At 35.5% G+C, this 14,462-nt stretch overlaps 1 protein-coding gene across 9 annotated transcripts in view; it reads right to left on the bottom strand.

Moving 5' to 3' along the window:
• Nebl (nebulette) overlaps positions 1-14,462 on the bottom strand; it is a 337,044-nt gene that overhangs the window by 63,692 nt on the left and 258,890 nt on the right. For 5 of the 9 annotated variants that reach the window (XM_058572293.1, XM_046423005.2, XM_046423009.2 and 2 more), the window contains 3 exons: positions 13,605-13,706; positions 5,381-5,494; positions 3,564-3,668 (listed from right to left, as the gene is read on the bottom strand). The exons of 2 other annotated variants lie outside the window; for them this stretch is intronic. In XM_058572293.1, coding sequence (XP_058428276.1) covers positions 3,564-3,668; positions 5,381-5,494; positions 13,605-13,706 — 321 coding nt within the window. The remainder of the gene's footprint in view (positions 1-3,563; positions 3,669-5,380; positions 5,495-13,604; positions 13,707-14,462) is intronic. 2 more of the 9 variants (XM_046423006.2, XM_046423007.2) reach the window with 2 other exon arrangements.

The following is a 14,462-nucleotide window of genomic DNA, read 5'->3' as shown; positions in this document are numbered from 1 at the left end:
AGAAGCTTACACTGGGTCTTAGGAAATTCTCTAAGGATGGGAAGGCGAAAGGGAAGAAAGTCCAGTACCAGGGATGGAAGGATGGAAGGCCCAAGTGACCGGCCACAGGACAGCTGCTGCTCCATGTGGGACATAAGCAATGATCCCCAGAGGGAGCCCGGCCTCAAGAGCTTCCTGTCAATTAGGAAGCAAAGATATGTGTCTCCCAAAATTCTAACCATAAAATAAAGGAGAAAAGTATGAAAGGAAGGTCATGATAATATTCACAAAGTACATCTCCATTGAAGAGAACAACTTCTAAATTTTGGCTCCCCACAAATAAAAAGAAAAAATTCAAAAACATTGAAAAAATAATAATATACTTAGAAACATCATAATTTTATTAGGATTTATTTTACTAAAAAAGAAGTATTGTATAATACCTATTTGTAAAATAATCAATCGTGCCTTGAATGTAAAAAGCTAGAACTCATTCCATTATGGAGTTAAAAATCCAGAACTCAGAAAGTCTATTGTACTTGGAATAATGGATAATACTAAAAATGGTTCAATAAATATTGTTCCCAGCATGATTATCTATTTTGCTTACAAAGGATTTCAGAAACTCTTTTTTTTAAGAGAGAGAGAAAGAATTTTTTAATATTTATTTTTCAGTTTTCGGTGGACACAACATCTTTGTCTGTAGGTGGTGCTGAGGATCGAACCCGGGCCGCACGCATGCCAGGCGAGCACACTACCACTTGAGCCACATCCCCAGCCCCTAGGATTTCAGAAACTCTTACAAAAGAAAAATAAAACCTATTTAATTAAGAGCTGCAAAAGGTATTTCCAAGACATGGTCTTGTACTTCGGTATATAATAGTCTCTGTTGCCCCCTAGTGGAAGTTATAGAGAATAACACAATTATATGCACATATTGTGCATATAGAGAGATATATTAAATCTACCTATATATACATATATCTATCTATATATACACACAACTTACCGAAAAATTATAAAAGATACTTAAAACTACGAGTGCTTCAGTTTCCAGAGAAAAAAAAAATTCTCAATTTAACATGGCTGTAAGGTGCTTATTTCATCCACCATGTGGGATGTTAAAAAGAATTCCCCAAACATTACATCATGTATAACCAGAAGAATGAGAAATTATACTCCATTATATATTATGTGGCAAAGTATATTATACTGTCATGTATAACTAATTAAAACAAATTTTTAAAATTTTAAAAAGAATTCCCTAACAGCCATGTATAACTGACAAAATTTGTAGAATAATGTTAATGAATAATCTTTTTCAATCTTTTAATAAAGTTAAGCCACCTTTATCAATCAATAAAATTTTAATTCTCTTTATATTAAAGTTTAAAATAAGGTTTTATAATATACAACTTTGAGCCAATGTGTTATTATAAAACATTGTAAGCCATTATTTCAGAGTAATACATTTTTAAGTTAAACTTCCTTCCCCACGAAGTAACCATTCAGCCAGTTTTTCTGTGGAGGTGGGGGATAATCTATGATCTAGGCAAAGGCAACACCTGAATGAAGATTTAAATTTTATAAATGATGTCTAAAATAACACATAACTCTGCTGGTTTTCTCTCTGGAAAAGATGAGAGAAACAACTTATAATCACCTGGGGTTTTTTCACAGTTATAAAATAATGGTCAACAATCTTTTTTTAAAATGGGTGATGTCATTTTTATTCTGTAATATAAAAATGGGCAGACCTTCCATTAACAGTCAACTTTCTTGAAAAATGAATGCATGAGTAGCATGCATTCATCTAGTTGCCAAAATTTTAAATGATCACCACATTTTATTGGCTTATTTACATATAAATCCCCACGTCCCTGGCAAATTCTACCTGAGTATGAATGGAGAACAGTCAAGGTCAAAGACCCCTGTGATGATCAAAACTGGAAGCCAAGGGGCTGGGGTTGTAGCTCAGCGGTAGAGCGCTCCCCTAGCACATGCAAGGCGCTGGGTTCAACCCTCAGCATCACATAAAAATAATAAATAAAATAAAGGTATTGTGTCCAACTACACCTTAAAAAAAATTTTAAAAATTGAAGGCCAAAGACTATAAAGAAAGCAGAGGGCTCAGAGCATAGAAACCCATCAATTTTAGAAACATGCCCATGAGTTGAGAAGAAATACATGAAATGAAACAGAGACACCCAAGGAATAGAGGAAGGTGTACAGAGGTGCAGGAATGAGCTCTCACATGCAGGATGATAGGATTTCAGTGTCTCTGAACCTGACAATATTCTTCGAATCTCCCTTTCTTGCTCACAGAAAGAAAGAGAAGAATCATATTGCTTTTCGCCCAAGGACCAGTGATTTAAAGGAAAGACAAAAAAGAAAAGAAAAGTTAACTTAAAATAAATCTTGTGAGTATGAATTATTTACATGCATTATCCACTTTCAGAAAGATGACCGTGATGTTGACTTCTGAGAAAGGAGACATACAAAATAAAGAACAGAAGTTTCAATCTATCAAAGCCAAACACTTGTAAAGTTTAACTGAAGCTGAATCTTATGATATATGTTTAGGAACCAAGTTTTGGCTACAGAGTTTTAAGTCAATGGCTATGGACACATCTACTGCAACAACTATCCACTTCTTCTCATGTATTGCCCAACAAATATTTTTTTTTATCTGATCTGTGCCTATTTAATACATTAGGACAATTTTGAGTGAGTATTAAAATAGGCATGAAGTAATTTGAGGTCAGATTAGAGTTCATCATTATCATGGGGCACCCTGAATTATATGAGCTTCCATTATCCCCTGGGTAATTTGGTGGGGGAAGGAGGTGTTTGAACTCAGGGGAGCTTAACCACTGAGTCACATCCCCAGTCAATTTTTATTTTTTATTTTAAGAAACTAAGTTGCTTAGGGCCTCACTAAGTTGCTGAGGCTGGCTTTGAACTCAAGATCCTCCTGCACCAGCCTCCGGAGCTCTTGGGATTACAGGCATGTGCCACCGTGCCCAGCTCAGAGTGATCTTTTTTGAGAACCAAAGAAGTCGACATAGCATCCAGGAGGGTGAGTCTCCAGGGATCCAAAACACTCACCCCTGCCAGCTTAGTTGCCTTGACAGAATATGGAAATCACAAGACTTATAGTATAGTGACAATGAAATATAAACACCTTTATGATTTATTTTCAGAGATTATACAATTTAGATGAAAACAACATTTTATGTTATTGAAAGCATACTGCAGACACTCTGGACTAGCCTGCACCAGAGAAAAGACCCCTGACTGGAGGAGAACCTGAATTTCAAGTGGCTTCAGTGTGAACAAGGATGAAGTAAGAGGAAGAAGGAGTCAGGAAAAATGCTTGCACAAACACTTTGAAGAGTAGCTGATTTAAGAGAAACTAAAGAACTAGCAAGAAACCTCTTTGTATATCAACAGCTTTGGTGGGATTGATGCAAGTAGACTACTACTTTTCAGTGAGCCAGTATTGGGGGTGAAATGACACACAGGCATGTCTAGGAAGCTGGTGAGTTCAGGAGCACAGCAGGTGAGCTATAGGACCCACTTACTCCGCTGAGCATTTTGCTGGCTTTCAAAGCGTGGTCTAAAAACAACAAATTTGGGAGATCTGAAACCGGATCGTGCATATTTTGCAAGTCTTTCTTGTACTTCACCTATGAAAATAACATAGAACAAAATACCCATCTAGGAGAAGAGAATAGGCTTTTGCATTTATTGCCAATTACTATTGTTAACACATCATAAAAGTAGTAGTGGTTAACAGACGAATTTATAGGTGGCCACTAGATGGCGCTAATTCACTACTGAATGAGTAAAAAGTTTTATTAAAATGATGTTACAAGAATCAAGTAATTATAACAGAAACTCTGTTTTCAAGAATTGAAGACACTAGCCACTTTGTTCTTTAGACACTGTGCCAGTATTTCAATTTTGCTCCATGATAACTTTAGGCTACTGGTGTTTTTCATTCTTTTGCCACACAGACATGTTTTGGGTTTTGTTTTTGTTTTATTTTGGTTTTTGTTGTTGTTACTTTGCCAACTGTTTTGGAAATATCATACTAGAAAACAAAAATAATAAACTGCTAATAAAACAAGCATTAAAATTACTCACTAGGGCTGGAGTTGTGGCTCAGGGGTAGAGCGCTTGCCTAGCATATGTGAGGCACTGGGTTTGATCCTCAGCACCCCATAAAAAAATAAATAAAGTTATCATGTTCATCTACAACTTAAAAAAAAAGTACTTACTATCTTCCAGACACTTCTCTAAATACTTTATATATGTGAACTATTTAACCTCTACGACTCCCTAGTAGGTGGATACTTTATTCCCATTTAAAGAGGAGAAAACGATGAAGACACAGAATGATGAAGGGATAATATGTGGGAGGAACAGGATTTAAATCCACCTATCTGATTCTAAGCCTGGATTTTTCAGCACTTGGATCCAGGTTCCTTTAAGTATATTTCATCTCTATTTCCCTGGTTTGTACACACATTTAAAAAATAAAATAGGAAAAAAAAATCATCTGACATTCCCAGTGGTCCTAAAAGACAAAACAACCACCACAAAAAAAAAAAAAGTTTTGACTGCTAGAGATGAACAAAAGTTGTTTAGTGAACACAAATAACAACACCTTCTAAACCTCATTGGAAGTAAGATTAACCAAGCCCCAAGGAGATGATAGGAATTGAAAGGTTTTATGATCTAACAAAGCAACAATCTGATAATATTTCATTTTCATACTTGAAAATGTGCTCTACACATTTCAACCATAGCAAACTCATCAATGTTTTCAATGTTTGTTTTATATTCTGCCTGTTTCTCATACATTTTATAAAATGAATCCTGATTATTTTTTAAAACATGAAATGCAAATAAATTTTATGAAGAAGTATTTCATAGCTCTTACATAAGCTATGTGAAATTATAAGCATTATCAGTCTAATTGTTTTAAATTTCTTTACAATAAATGTCCATGTACCTGGAAGTACTTTATAATAAACCCAATGATATGGACATAATTATACGAGTTAATTACCATCCTATCTACTAATTTGTGATAATACACACTTCTTTTCTACAAAATTCTGTAATCTATTTCTAAATTAGATATGATAATTTTATTCACAATACTATTCTTGCTTATTAACTAATTAGTAATCAGTAACCATTAATAGTAAAAATTATAACTATATTTTTCTCAAAAAAAAGGGTTCAGGAAAATATGCTTCAGTGTTTTCAAGTACAGACTACTTGGAAATTACATGATCCTGATTAAGAACCAGTAATTAAAACACAGTCAGTTCTAAGAAAACAAGAATCAAAAGATATTGAAAATAATTTTCTAAGAATTACAACATACATCACTTGCAAGTATAGCAGCAAGCTGATTTTGCTTAAAAGAAGCACTTTCAAGAGGGTTGTAATGATGTTTCTTATCCTTCATTTCATTGTCAAATTTTTCTTTATATTTAACCTGTCACAAAAGAAAAAATGGGATAAATTAGGACATTTGTGTTGAATAACAACACACTTGATTTTAAAAAGATCAAATAAAACTACCTTAACAGCGAACAGTAGCAAAATTTAAGTTCCTGGTATTCATGACCTCCATAAAAGCTTAATGAGGCATAAATTTTTTTTAAATGCAGTACTTGAACATTGATCATAAACACAATTAGGCATTAACTCAAATTCTTCCTATTAATGAAAATTATGCCTTGAAATATCAAAAATTTTAAATGTCAGCTTCCATTTCTACATTCCTATAATCTATGATCAATCAGAAATCAGGACAAAAATCTTAAGATCCAGCATATTTAGAAAATGGGTCCTTGGCTCAGAATCTGAATATGAATTTTTCTAAGGGAATTGTTCCAAATAAAGGGCATGGTTTACACTATGGTTTTCTCTTGGTTTCCCATAGTTCATTTGTTCAAAAATTCATCTTTAAGAAATATATTTTCTGAAATGTCCTGGGCCTATTGAATGTTATTTTAAAATTTCTCTGCTTTAACAACACAATCTATTCATCCAGAAACCCATCTCTAAAATTCACCATGTTATTTTTGCTCTTTGTTAAATACTCACAGGACAACAACAACAACAAAAGAATTCAACTTATCTTGTAGGACTCCATCTTTCTCATGGGTAAAGAAATCTGTTAGCGAATGTAATAATAACTAATTGGAATATATATAGGAGTTCTCTACCAAAATAAATAAATAAACCTAGTTACTCACATCTCGCACGCCCTTGATTCATGAAGACAGAAAAGGATGTACAGATCTCAAAAGCAAACTGTTTTGTTCTCTCGCACTATTTTTACAATATTTACAATATTACAGTATTCTGCTCTCTTATGATATTCTTGTAATGCATGTTTATTCATACATTTTGAGACTCTGCCTTGCACAAGTCTTTATTACACAGCAGTTTGGGAATGGCTCATATCATGTGTTTTAATCAAGCCTATAACAGAGTGAGGGTCTCCTTCGCAGACCGGTGTCTGATACCTATGAGAATAGGCTAGTGAAAAATCTTCTTAGGAATACAATACAACATTTTCTCAAAAGTTTACAGGAAAGATTTTTCTCCATGGTCGATTATATAATAGCAACTTTCTGATATTCACATTGCCTAATACATTTATCCTGAATAACTGATGAGGCCTCTCTAAAATAAGAAAAGTTCTGAATTATTTAAAAATTATTATTTTACATCTTGAAATCAGGGACCATAGCACAAATAGGGGAAAAAATAAATTTCTTTCACTACTTTACAGAGTAGCTGGCACAAAATCAAAGGTTTTCCCAGCCTGGTCCTAACACACAATGCCACCCCCCTGCTATGATGCGTTTCACTATATTTTAATGACTGATTTTGTCTCTCCTAAGTTTTTGGTGCTTAAAGGGAATTCACCCAATGATTCTGGAAGATTCTATAACTGGTTTCCACTTTCATGATGCCTCTGATCAGGCCACACTCACCAACACACTACCCTTTCTGAGCCAAACATTCTCCCTGCCAGTCAGGGTACAATGAAAACTCTGGTTGACACCATTCACATCTTGTCAGCAGATCTAGCTGCACAATGTGGACTTGCATCAAGTTTCCTTTCAGTTTCTCCAGCCTCGGGCACCGTGAGTGTCTTAGTTATGCTTTAGCCAAACAACAACAGTAAGTTCTATGATCTTGGCTCCTGGAGACCATGGTACTGTTTCTGTGTACCCAGGAATTCCCAGCACAGTTACAGGAGGAGCAGAGGCAATGTGTGGGGCGGTGTTACTTGGAAATGAAAATGACAGCTCCTTATCAGTTATTAAACCTGGCATTTGCTCTTCCAAGAAAATGCATATTTCTGAAAAATAATAATCACTGTCATTCATATCCTTATATGGAATGCAATAATAAGCAAAGTACCGTAAAACTGATCTCATTCTCACCCTTCTAACTCAGGGCTCTGCATGATTTGATTCAAAACACGCCCAAGGAACAAAAATATGAGAGTTTCCCTCATTAATTAATTAGCCATAAAATAAAAATTTCTGCATCATGTGAAAACACAAACCAGACATTGACACACAACTCTTGTTTGCCTCACTGTGTAAGGTTCACACGTACATGAACCAAGAAAATGACCCATGGTTTGAGTAGGTGGCATCTCCCCACTTTTGACCGGTTCACTAGGGAGCTACACAGACTCGCTCAATTAGTAAAATCGATTAATCAAAAAATTACCCTATTTTCCATCTTACAGTTCATACACCTGAGTGTCCACTGCTTAAGTCACACTCACATCTCCTAAGAGATCTCAGCAATGCTCTGTCTTAACTGTATCTGGTTCCTAACGGGAACAAACAGTATCCCCTTGGATTATAAGACCACTTGAGAAAGGGAGAAATAAGTGTTGTTTGAAGATGCAAAAATACTCCTTAAGCCTAGGTGTATTATTTGAAATGAAGCTTACTGCATATAATCCACATTATTTATATTCTGAATATCATACATAATGGTCCTGATATCACTTGTTTAAAAATACAGGATAGGAATAAAGGATCAAACTTCTAAAAGTTTCCTAAAGAATTTTAACAGATTTTTCAGAGGCCCATACTTGGAGAAAACACAGAAACTCCTAGACAACAATGATGTAATTTAAACTGCCTCTGGACAGAGCAGTGTCCTGACAGTGCAAAGCCAAACACCTAGACCCACTGGTTAAACTGTCACGAGGGCTGAGGGCTTCCCCTTGACATCATCTGTAGCTCAGTCTCACCAATAGCCAGCAAGGCAGGGAAATTTAGACCACAAATGAGAACTTTTCATGGTAGTCATATACACAGATGTTAGGAAAGAAACAGATAATTTAATAAATTCATTCTAATGATCATTAAAAATGAAAACTAAGCAAATAACACACCATCATATAGCTATTGGCATCAACTTCCTCTGATTTGGGATGAAATAATAAGTGGTGAATGAAAAACAATCGATTTTTATGTAGAACCATTATTAAAATCAATCATATTCTTAAAGTCTAAATTTTATACAAATTGCTAACTCTGCCCTTACCTTCTTTACAAAATAACAATCTTACTGACTCTGCATCAAATGTGAAAAAATCCAGAGAAAATGTGTCCGATCAGTCTCTACATATTTATTGACAATCAATCTGTGCTATTCTCTAATGGCAGATCAAAGACACAGAAGCCCTGCCATGTGGTTCTAAAAAAGTAGATATTTAAAACATGCATGCATGCACATCGATGCCTACTACTGATTGTGGCAAGAACTACAAGGAAACAGAATAAAGGGGAGGAGAAGGATACCAATTATATCTGCAAATCAGGAATGTGACATTTAAGCTGATACTTGGGTGTAAGGAGGTTGGCAGAGGATTTGTTTGCCAGGAAGGGAGAATGGGAGATTCTCCAAACCAATCAATACCCTTTGCCATTTAAGGACGATATTTATTACTAAATTTTTAAAGCAATCCATAATGGAATTTTTAGGTTTAAAACCCATTCTTATCTTTCTAACAAAAGCGATTTTAGAGCAAATACTAATAATTCTAAATACACAAATTTTCCTTGATGTTATGAACTAAACAATTCATTCATCATGTAGTCAAATTTAAAGTAATAAGATAACCCAGGAATACATTAACAAATTATACTCTTAGAATTTTTTAAGCTGATGATGTCAATAGTTATTTATATTTGAGATACATAGAAACCAACCTTTTTCTTGGCACTGAGGTTTTTGGGGGTTTTTTGTTTGTTTGTTTTAGTTGGTTTTATTTCTATGGCCTGGTCATAATTTTATGTATCTTCCAATTTAAAAAGGAAACATTTTCAACTATGAGAGCAAATCTATTGTACAAGTTAACATAAGGAGGGTCAGGCATGTGTTCCCATTACTTTTCTTGAGTAAAATTGCACAGAGCTCAGTTTCCAGGTAAGACGTGAGCCTCTGCCCACTTGCTCTCTACCTTCCTCTTTTCATGGAGCTGTCTTTTCCCTCCATTCCAGGGCCACCTCCTTGTCATTGCATTCTTTCCTCGAGGTCTTCCAGTGCTGACATGCTCTTTTCTCCCTGCACCTTGCCTCTCCTTAAACACTTTTCCCTGCTTAACAAATTCCCGCCTCATTTCCCTTCTATGTATTTGTGTGGTGTTATTATTAGCTTAGGAGCAAGAGAGCACATGATCTTCAAAGTTGTCCACGAAAATAAGAAATGACACTTTGGGCCTTTATTTCTTTTTGAAACACCTGAGAAGACAAATGAAACCTATGAGTTCATTCCAGGAGTCTTGCTCAGCTTTCCTCTTTTCTCAAGAGTTTATTCATCATATGATCAGTAAGAATGTCGCAAAAAAAGTAAAGATGATGGATAAAATGTCATTTTCCAATTACATTGTGCTTGAGCAGTAGATCACTTGATTGCTGAACACCAAATTTTTTGTCTAAGGATTCTCCAACAGAATTGGGATAGGATGAATTTAAGACTGGAATCTGAGAGTCAGGTTCCTATTTCTGCTCCATTCTGTGTATGAATTCATCTAAAAAACTAGAAGAGAAAACACTCTGTGTATCTATAGTAAAGAGACTCCTAAGAAGTTGTGTAATCTACCATGGGCCAGACACTGTTTTTGTTTTGTTTTGTCTTGTTTAGGGGGTGGTACTGGGGATTGAACTCAGGGCACTCAACCACTGAGCCATATCCCCAGCCTTATTTGTATTTTATTTAGAGACAGGGTCTCACTGAGCTGCTTAGCGCCTCCCCATTGCTAAGGCTGGCTTTGAATTCGCAATCCTCCTGCCTCAGCCTCCCAAGCCGCTGGGATTACAGGCATGTGCCACTGCACCCAGCCAGGCATGGTTTTTAAGTATTCTTACAAGTAATTCATCTCACTCTCAAGACAATCCTAAGAAGAAGATATTGTCACGCCTGTTTTACAGATGAGGAAACTGAAGATAGAGAAATTAAGCAATTTGTGACAAGCTATCAACAGAACTAGAGTTTGACCACGTGATCCTGTTCTAGAGCCCAATTTCTTAACCACTAAACTACAACCTGCTGCATGATTGAAGGGAAATCTTCATCCCTAGGAGAGGGTGGAGCTACGAGAAGTCAGGGAGCTCTGCAGGAAACTAAAATAAAGCCAATATCTCCTGTCTGCTCACCAAGCTTTATCTGGGATTCAGGAGCATTGAGTCACAGCCCTTCTTGACCTTTGAGTGAGTGTCATCTAGCGCATCCCAGCCTCTTGAGCATGAGCAGCATCCTGAGTACAAACAAAGTTGATCTGTAGGTGAAAGTACCTTGTACATTATAAAACAACCGACGCACGGCTCAGTTACATTCAGGCATCTTTTACCCTGGCCTCTCGGGGGTAAGCCTGATTTTCACCCGCACAGCCATGGAGACCTTTCAGGGACCCATCACTTCATGTGTGATTATCACAGCCGAGGCCAACTGGCCTCTTGGACCTTCCACCTCTCATAAGGCCAGACTTGCCTGCACAGTGTGGCCACATTAACCTTGAGCAATACTGTCTGCACAATCCTTCCTTGTTAAAATGTTCAGGGATTACTTATTTGTTAGCTGAAAGTGGAAGCAATTTGAGATACTAGATTAATAGGTGATAAGTTGGTCATCTTGGTATTTAACTCTAAAATGTTCCCTAAGGTTATACTTGGAAATCACTTTCTCTTTTTTTACCATTTCTTTCATAGAACATGTTATTTGGGGAAAGGTGGGGTGGGGACTAATGTTAATAGGCACAGAGTTTCACTTTTCAGAATGAAAAAAGTCCCCAAGGTGGATGATGGTGATGGTGTTTAACACCACTGAACAGCACACAGCCGATGGCTAAGATGGGAACTTTTCTGATTATTAAAAAAAAAAAAAAAGTTGGAAAAATTAATACATGCAAGAAAGAACACATTATACCTGCTCTGCTAAGTAATAGGTTAGTCAAAATCAGCAGGACACTGACACATTTCTCACCAAATCTCCCCCCAGATTCCTGATTATATTCATGACTCCTAGGGCTTTGCTCAGAGCCTCTGCTATCAGACTTCTGTCCTCTGTCGCCTTCATTGCCAACCTTTATTTGGAGCTTTCCTGGGGAGCTTTCTCTTCCTCTCTGTCAAAGCCAGCTCAATACTGCCTCCCACACAGTCTGACCTGGTGTCCTCCTCCTCCACACCAGCAAGAGACCAAATGGGGATGGGTACAAATGACACTCTGTTTTCACTGTGTTGCCATTTTCTCTCTACTGCTGAACTCGGCTTCTTCTCACAAGCTTATTGGGCACTGATGTTTGCTGTAAAATGCCTATTCACCATTTCTCCTTTTTCTACCTGCATGTTAGTCTCTGTTTCTTCTTCAAAGAAGTTACATATTATAAACAATATTCTTATCACATATATTATAAATACTTTTCCAAATATTTGAAGACCCCTGCTCTTTCTTCCTTTTTATATATTAAAAAAAAAAAACTATTCTCAGACCTTCCTTTCTCTGTATAAATCCAATTCATTCAAATAATTAGATTCTAATTTTGAAAAGGCTGTTTGGATTCTAATGGGACTTACATGGAGTTTTTTAAATGAGTTTTAAAATATGACATTACTGTTATATTAAGTATTGAGACTCACAAGCCAAGAGCATACTACAGAGGTTCATTTGCTCAAGACTTACATTCCTCACTTGGATTTTATGCCTTTTATTGTTTACATGTCTGCATTCTGAAACATAATTTAATTAAGACTTTTGCAACTTGAGAAAGAAATATTTTCAAAGTTATGAACACTATACATTTGTAAAATTACTGTTTGATCACATTATTACTGACTCTGAAAACATCACCTTTTCCACTGAAAGAAGTTTTAATTTTGATGCAGTTAATGTGTTATTTTGTATAGCTTCTGGATCTCTGGACATGTTAAAGCACAATCCTATTGCCCTGTCTGGTGTATAGAATATCCTGAAATTTCTTTTAAGATTTTTAAATTATTTTATTGTAAACAAAAAAATCATTAATAATGTTTATTTTATTGTTAATAAAATGATCCACCTGGCATTCAGCTTTGTATGTGGTCTAAGATTCGGGTCCAATTTTGTTCTCACCATGACAGTTACTTAGGGTGGCACCATTTATTAACCAATTTTTTCCCACTGACTTGAGCCAACACTTTTGTCATATATTAAATTCTTATACATACTGGAATCTATCTCAGGATTCTATCCTACCGATTATTTTACCTGTCTAATCCTACCGATTATTTTACCTGTCAGTCCACCAATCCATACTGATTTCATTTCAATGATCTCCTATTATCTTATGGTAACTCATAATTTAAGTTCCCCTTCACTGATCTTTGTCTTCATACCTTTAAAGGCTTTCCTCAGGTAATTCCTTTCCATGAAAACATTAATATCATTTTATCCATATTAAAATGAAAAAGAGCCTATGGATTCTAAGTGAAAGTGAATGACATTTATATGATAATTCTGGAAGAATCAAAATTTTTATCTATTAAGATTGTCAACCAAAAACATATCTATACATATACAAAAAATCTATACATTTGTAGATCTTATTTTATGTTTTTCAATAACATTCCAAAGTTTTCTCTGTTTTCATTGCCCCTCTATTAATTTGTGATTAAAGCATTTGAAAATTGGGGAAATTAGCATTTTTATTGCTAAGTTAAAAACTTGGGGGTGTGTGTGATTGTGTGTGTGTGTTTGTGTGTGCAGACAGAAATACTATTACTTGGCACAACTGTTGCTGATTTCTGGGAATTCTGGGAAATGTGACAACATGGCCAAACCAAAAGTTTTAGATTTGAGCTGGAGGGTGGGATGGAAAACTTATTTTATGCTTAAAATTAGATTTAATTTTTTTCTTTATTGAAATCTGTGATTATTGCAATACTATCTGAAAAGTTTCAGAAATATGATCCCCATTTATTCTTGCAATTACAGATATGATCAAAAATGAAATATTTTCCTGTGCTCCTAGGAACAAAATATCTGAATAAAGTCATTGTAGGATCATGACTCCAGAGTCTTACTTGACTAGAAAGTTTGGCCGCTTCCACAGCATGTTCAAAATCTGGTCTTCCAATGACAGCAGGCTCTTTATTTATTACTCCTTGCCCTTTCTTGTATTCTGCCTAAAATTAACAAGAACATATTGAATAATTCTACTTTATAATGATGAATTACATTAACATTAATCAAAATAAAATATAATAGACCCTCAGCCCATTAAAAACATATTCCTTAGAACACATCAAATACTAACATATAGACTGCTAAAGCCAGAATTCATTATACAGTATAGTTATATATTATTAACTTTTAGCAGTAAAAATAATTATTAACTTTGAGACTAAGCATCCAGCTATCATCACTTATACAAATACTGAAAAAAAAATACATAAGGAGAATTTTCTGGATAGAGATCCTGCATTCTTCATATTTATGGTTTTGTTTTTCTTTGGAAACTGATCTGACATGTTTGATCCACATGCAGTTGACTTTAGTAATTACTGATTGTTAAGGTACACTTAGGGTATTCCAATATTCAGTTTGAGTTCAATCATCATTTCAACCAGAATTTTTGGTATGTTGAAGTCAAATGGTATTAACCAAGGAGAGTATTTTAGAGACATAAGAAACAGCCTCAGCAGGGGGGAAACATGCAACCACGTTGATGGAAAAGAATCTGCACAATTAACAGCATTGAGATGGGATGAGGCCAAGAGAAGTTCTTTGGAACAGGGTGAGGTAAGAGACTATACTGGACCAGAAAAGTGACAACCCTAACTTTTAGGGTGAGACATTTGGATATGATCTTATCCCCACATAGTACTTATACCTCTAAAAGCAAGACAGTCCTAGTCAAGTCCAATTTGGGCAGCTTCTGC

Source organism: Marmota monax, unplaced genomic scaffold (assembly GCF_021218885.2).
Source record: "Marmota monax isolate L192 unplaced genomic scaffold, Marmota_monax_Labrador192_F-V1.1 WCK01_AAM20220418_F8-fsc00098, whole genome shotgun sequence".
Classification (NCBI taxonomy): Eukaryota; Metazoa; Chordata; class Mammalia; order Rodentia; family Sciuridae; genus Marmota; species Marmota monax.
Note: the sequence above shows the minus strand (reverse complement) of the source record. Positions and strands in the feature narration are given on the sequence as shown.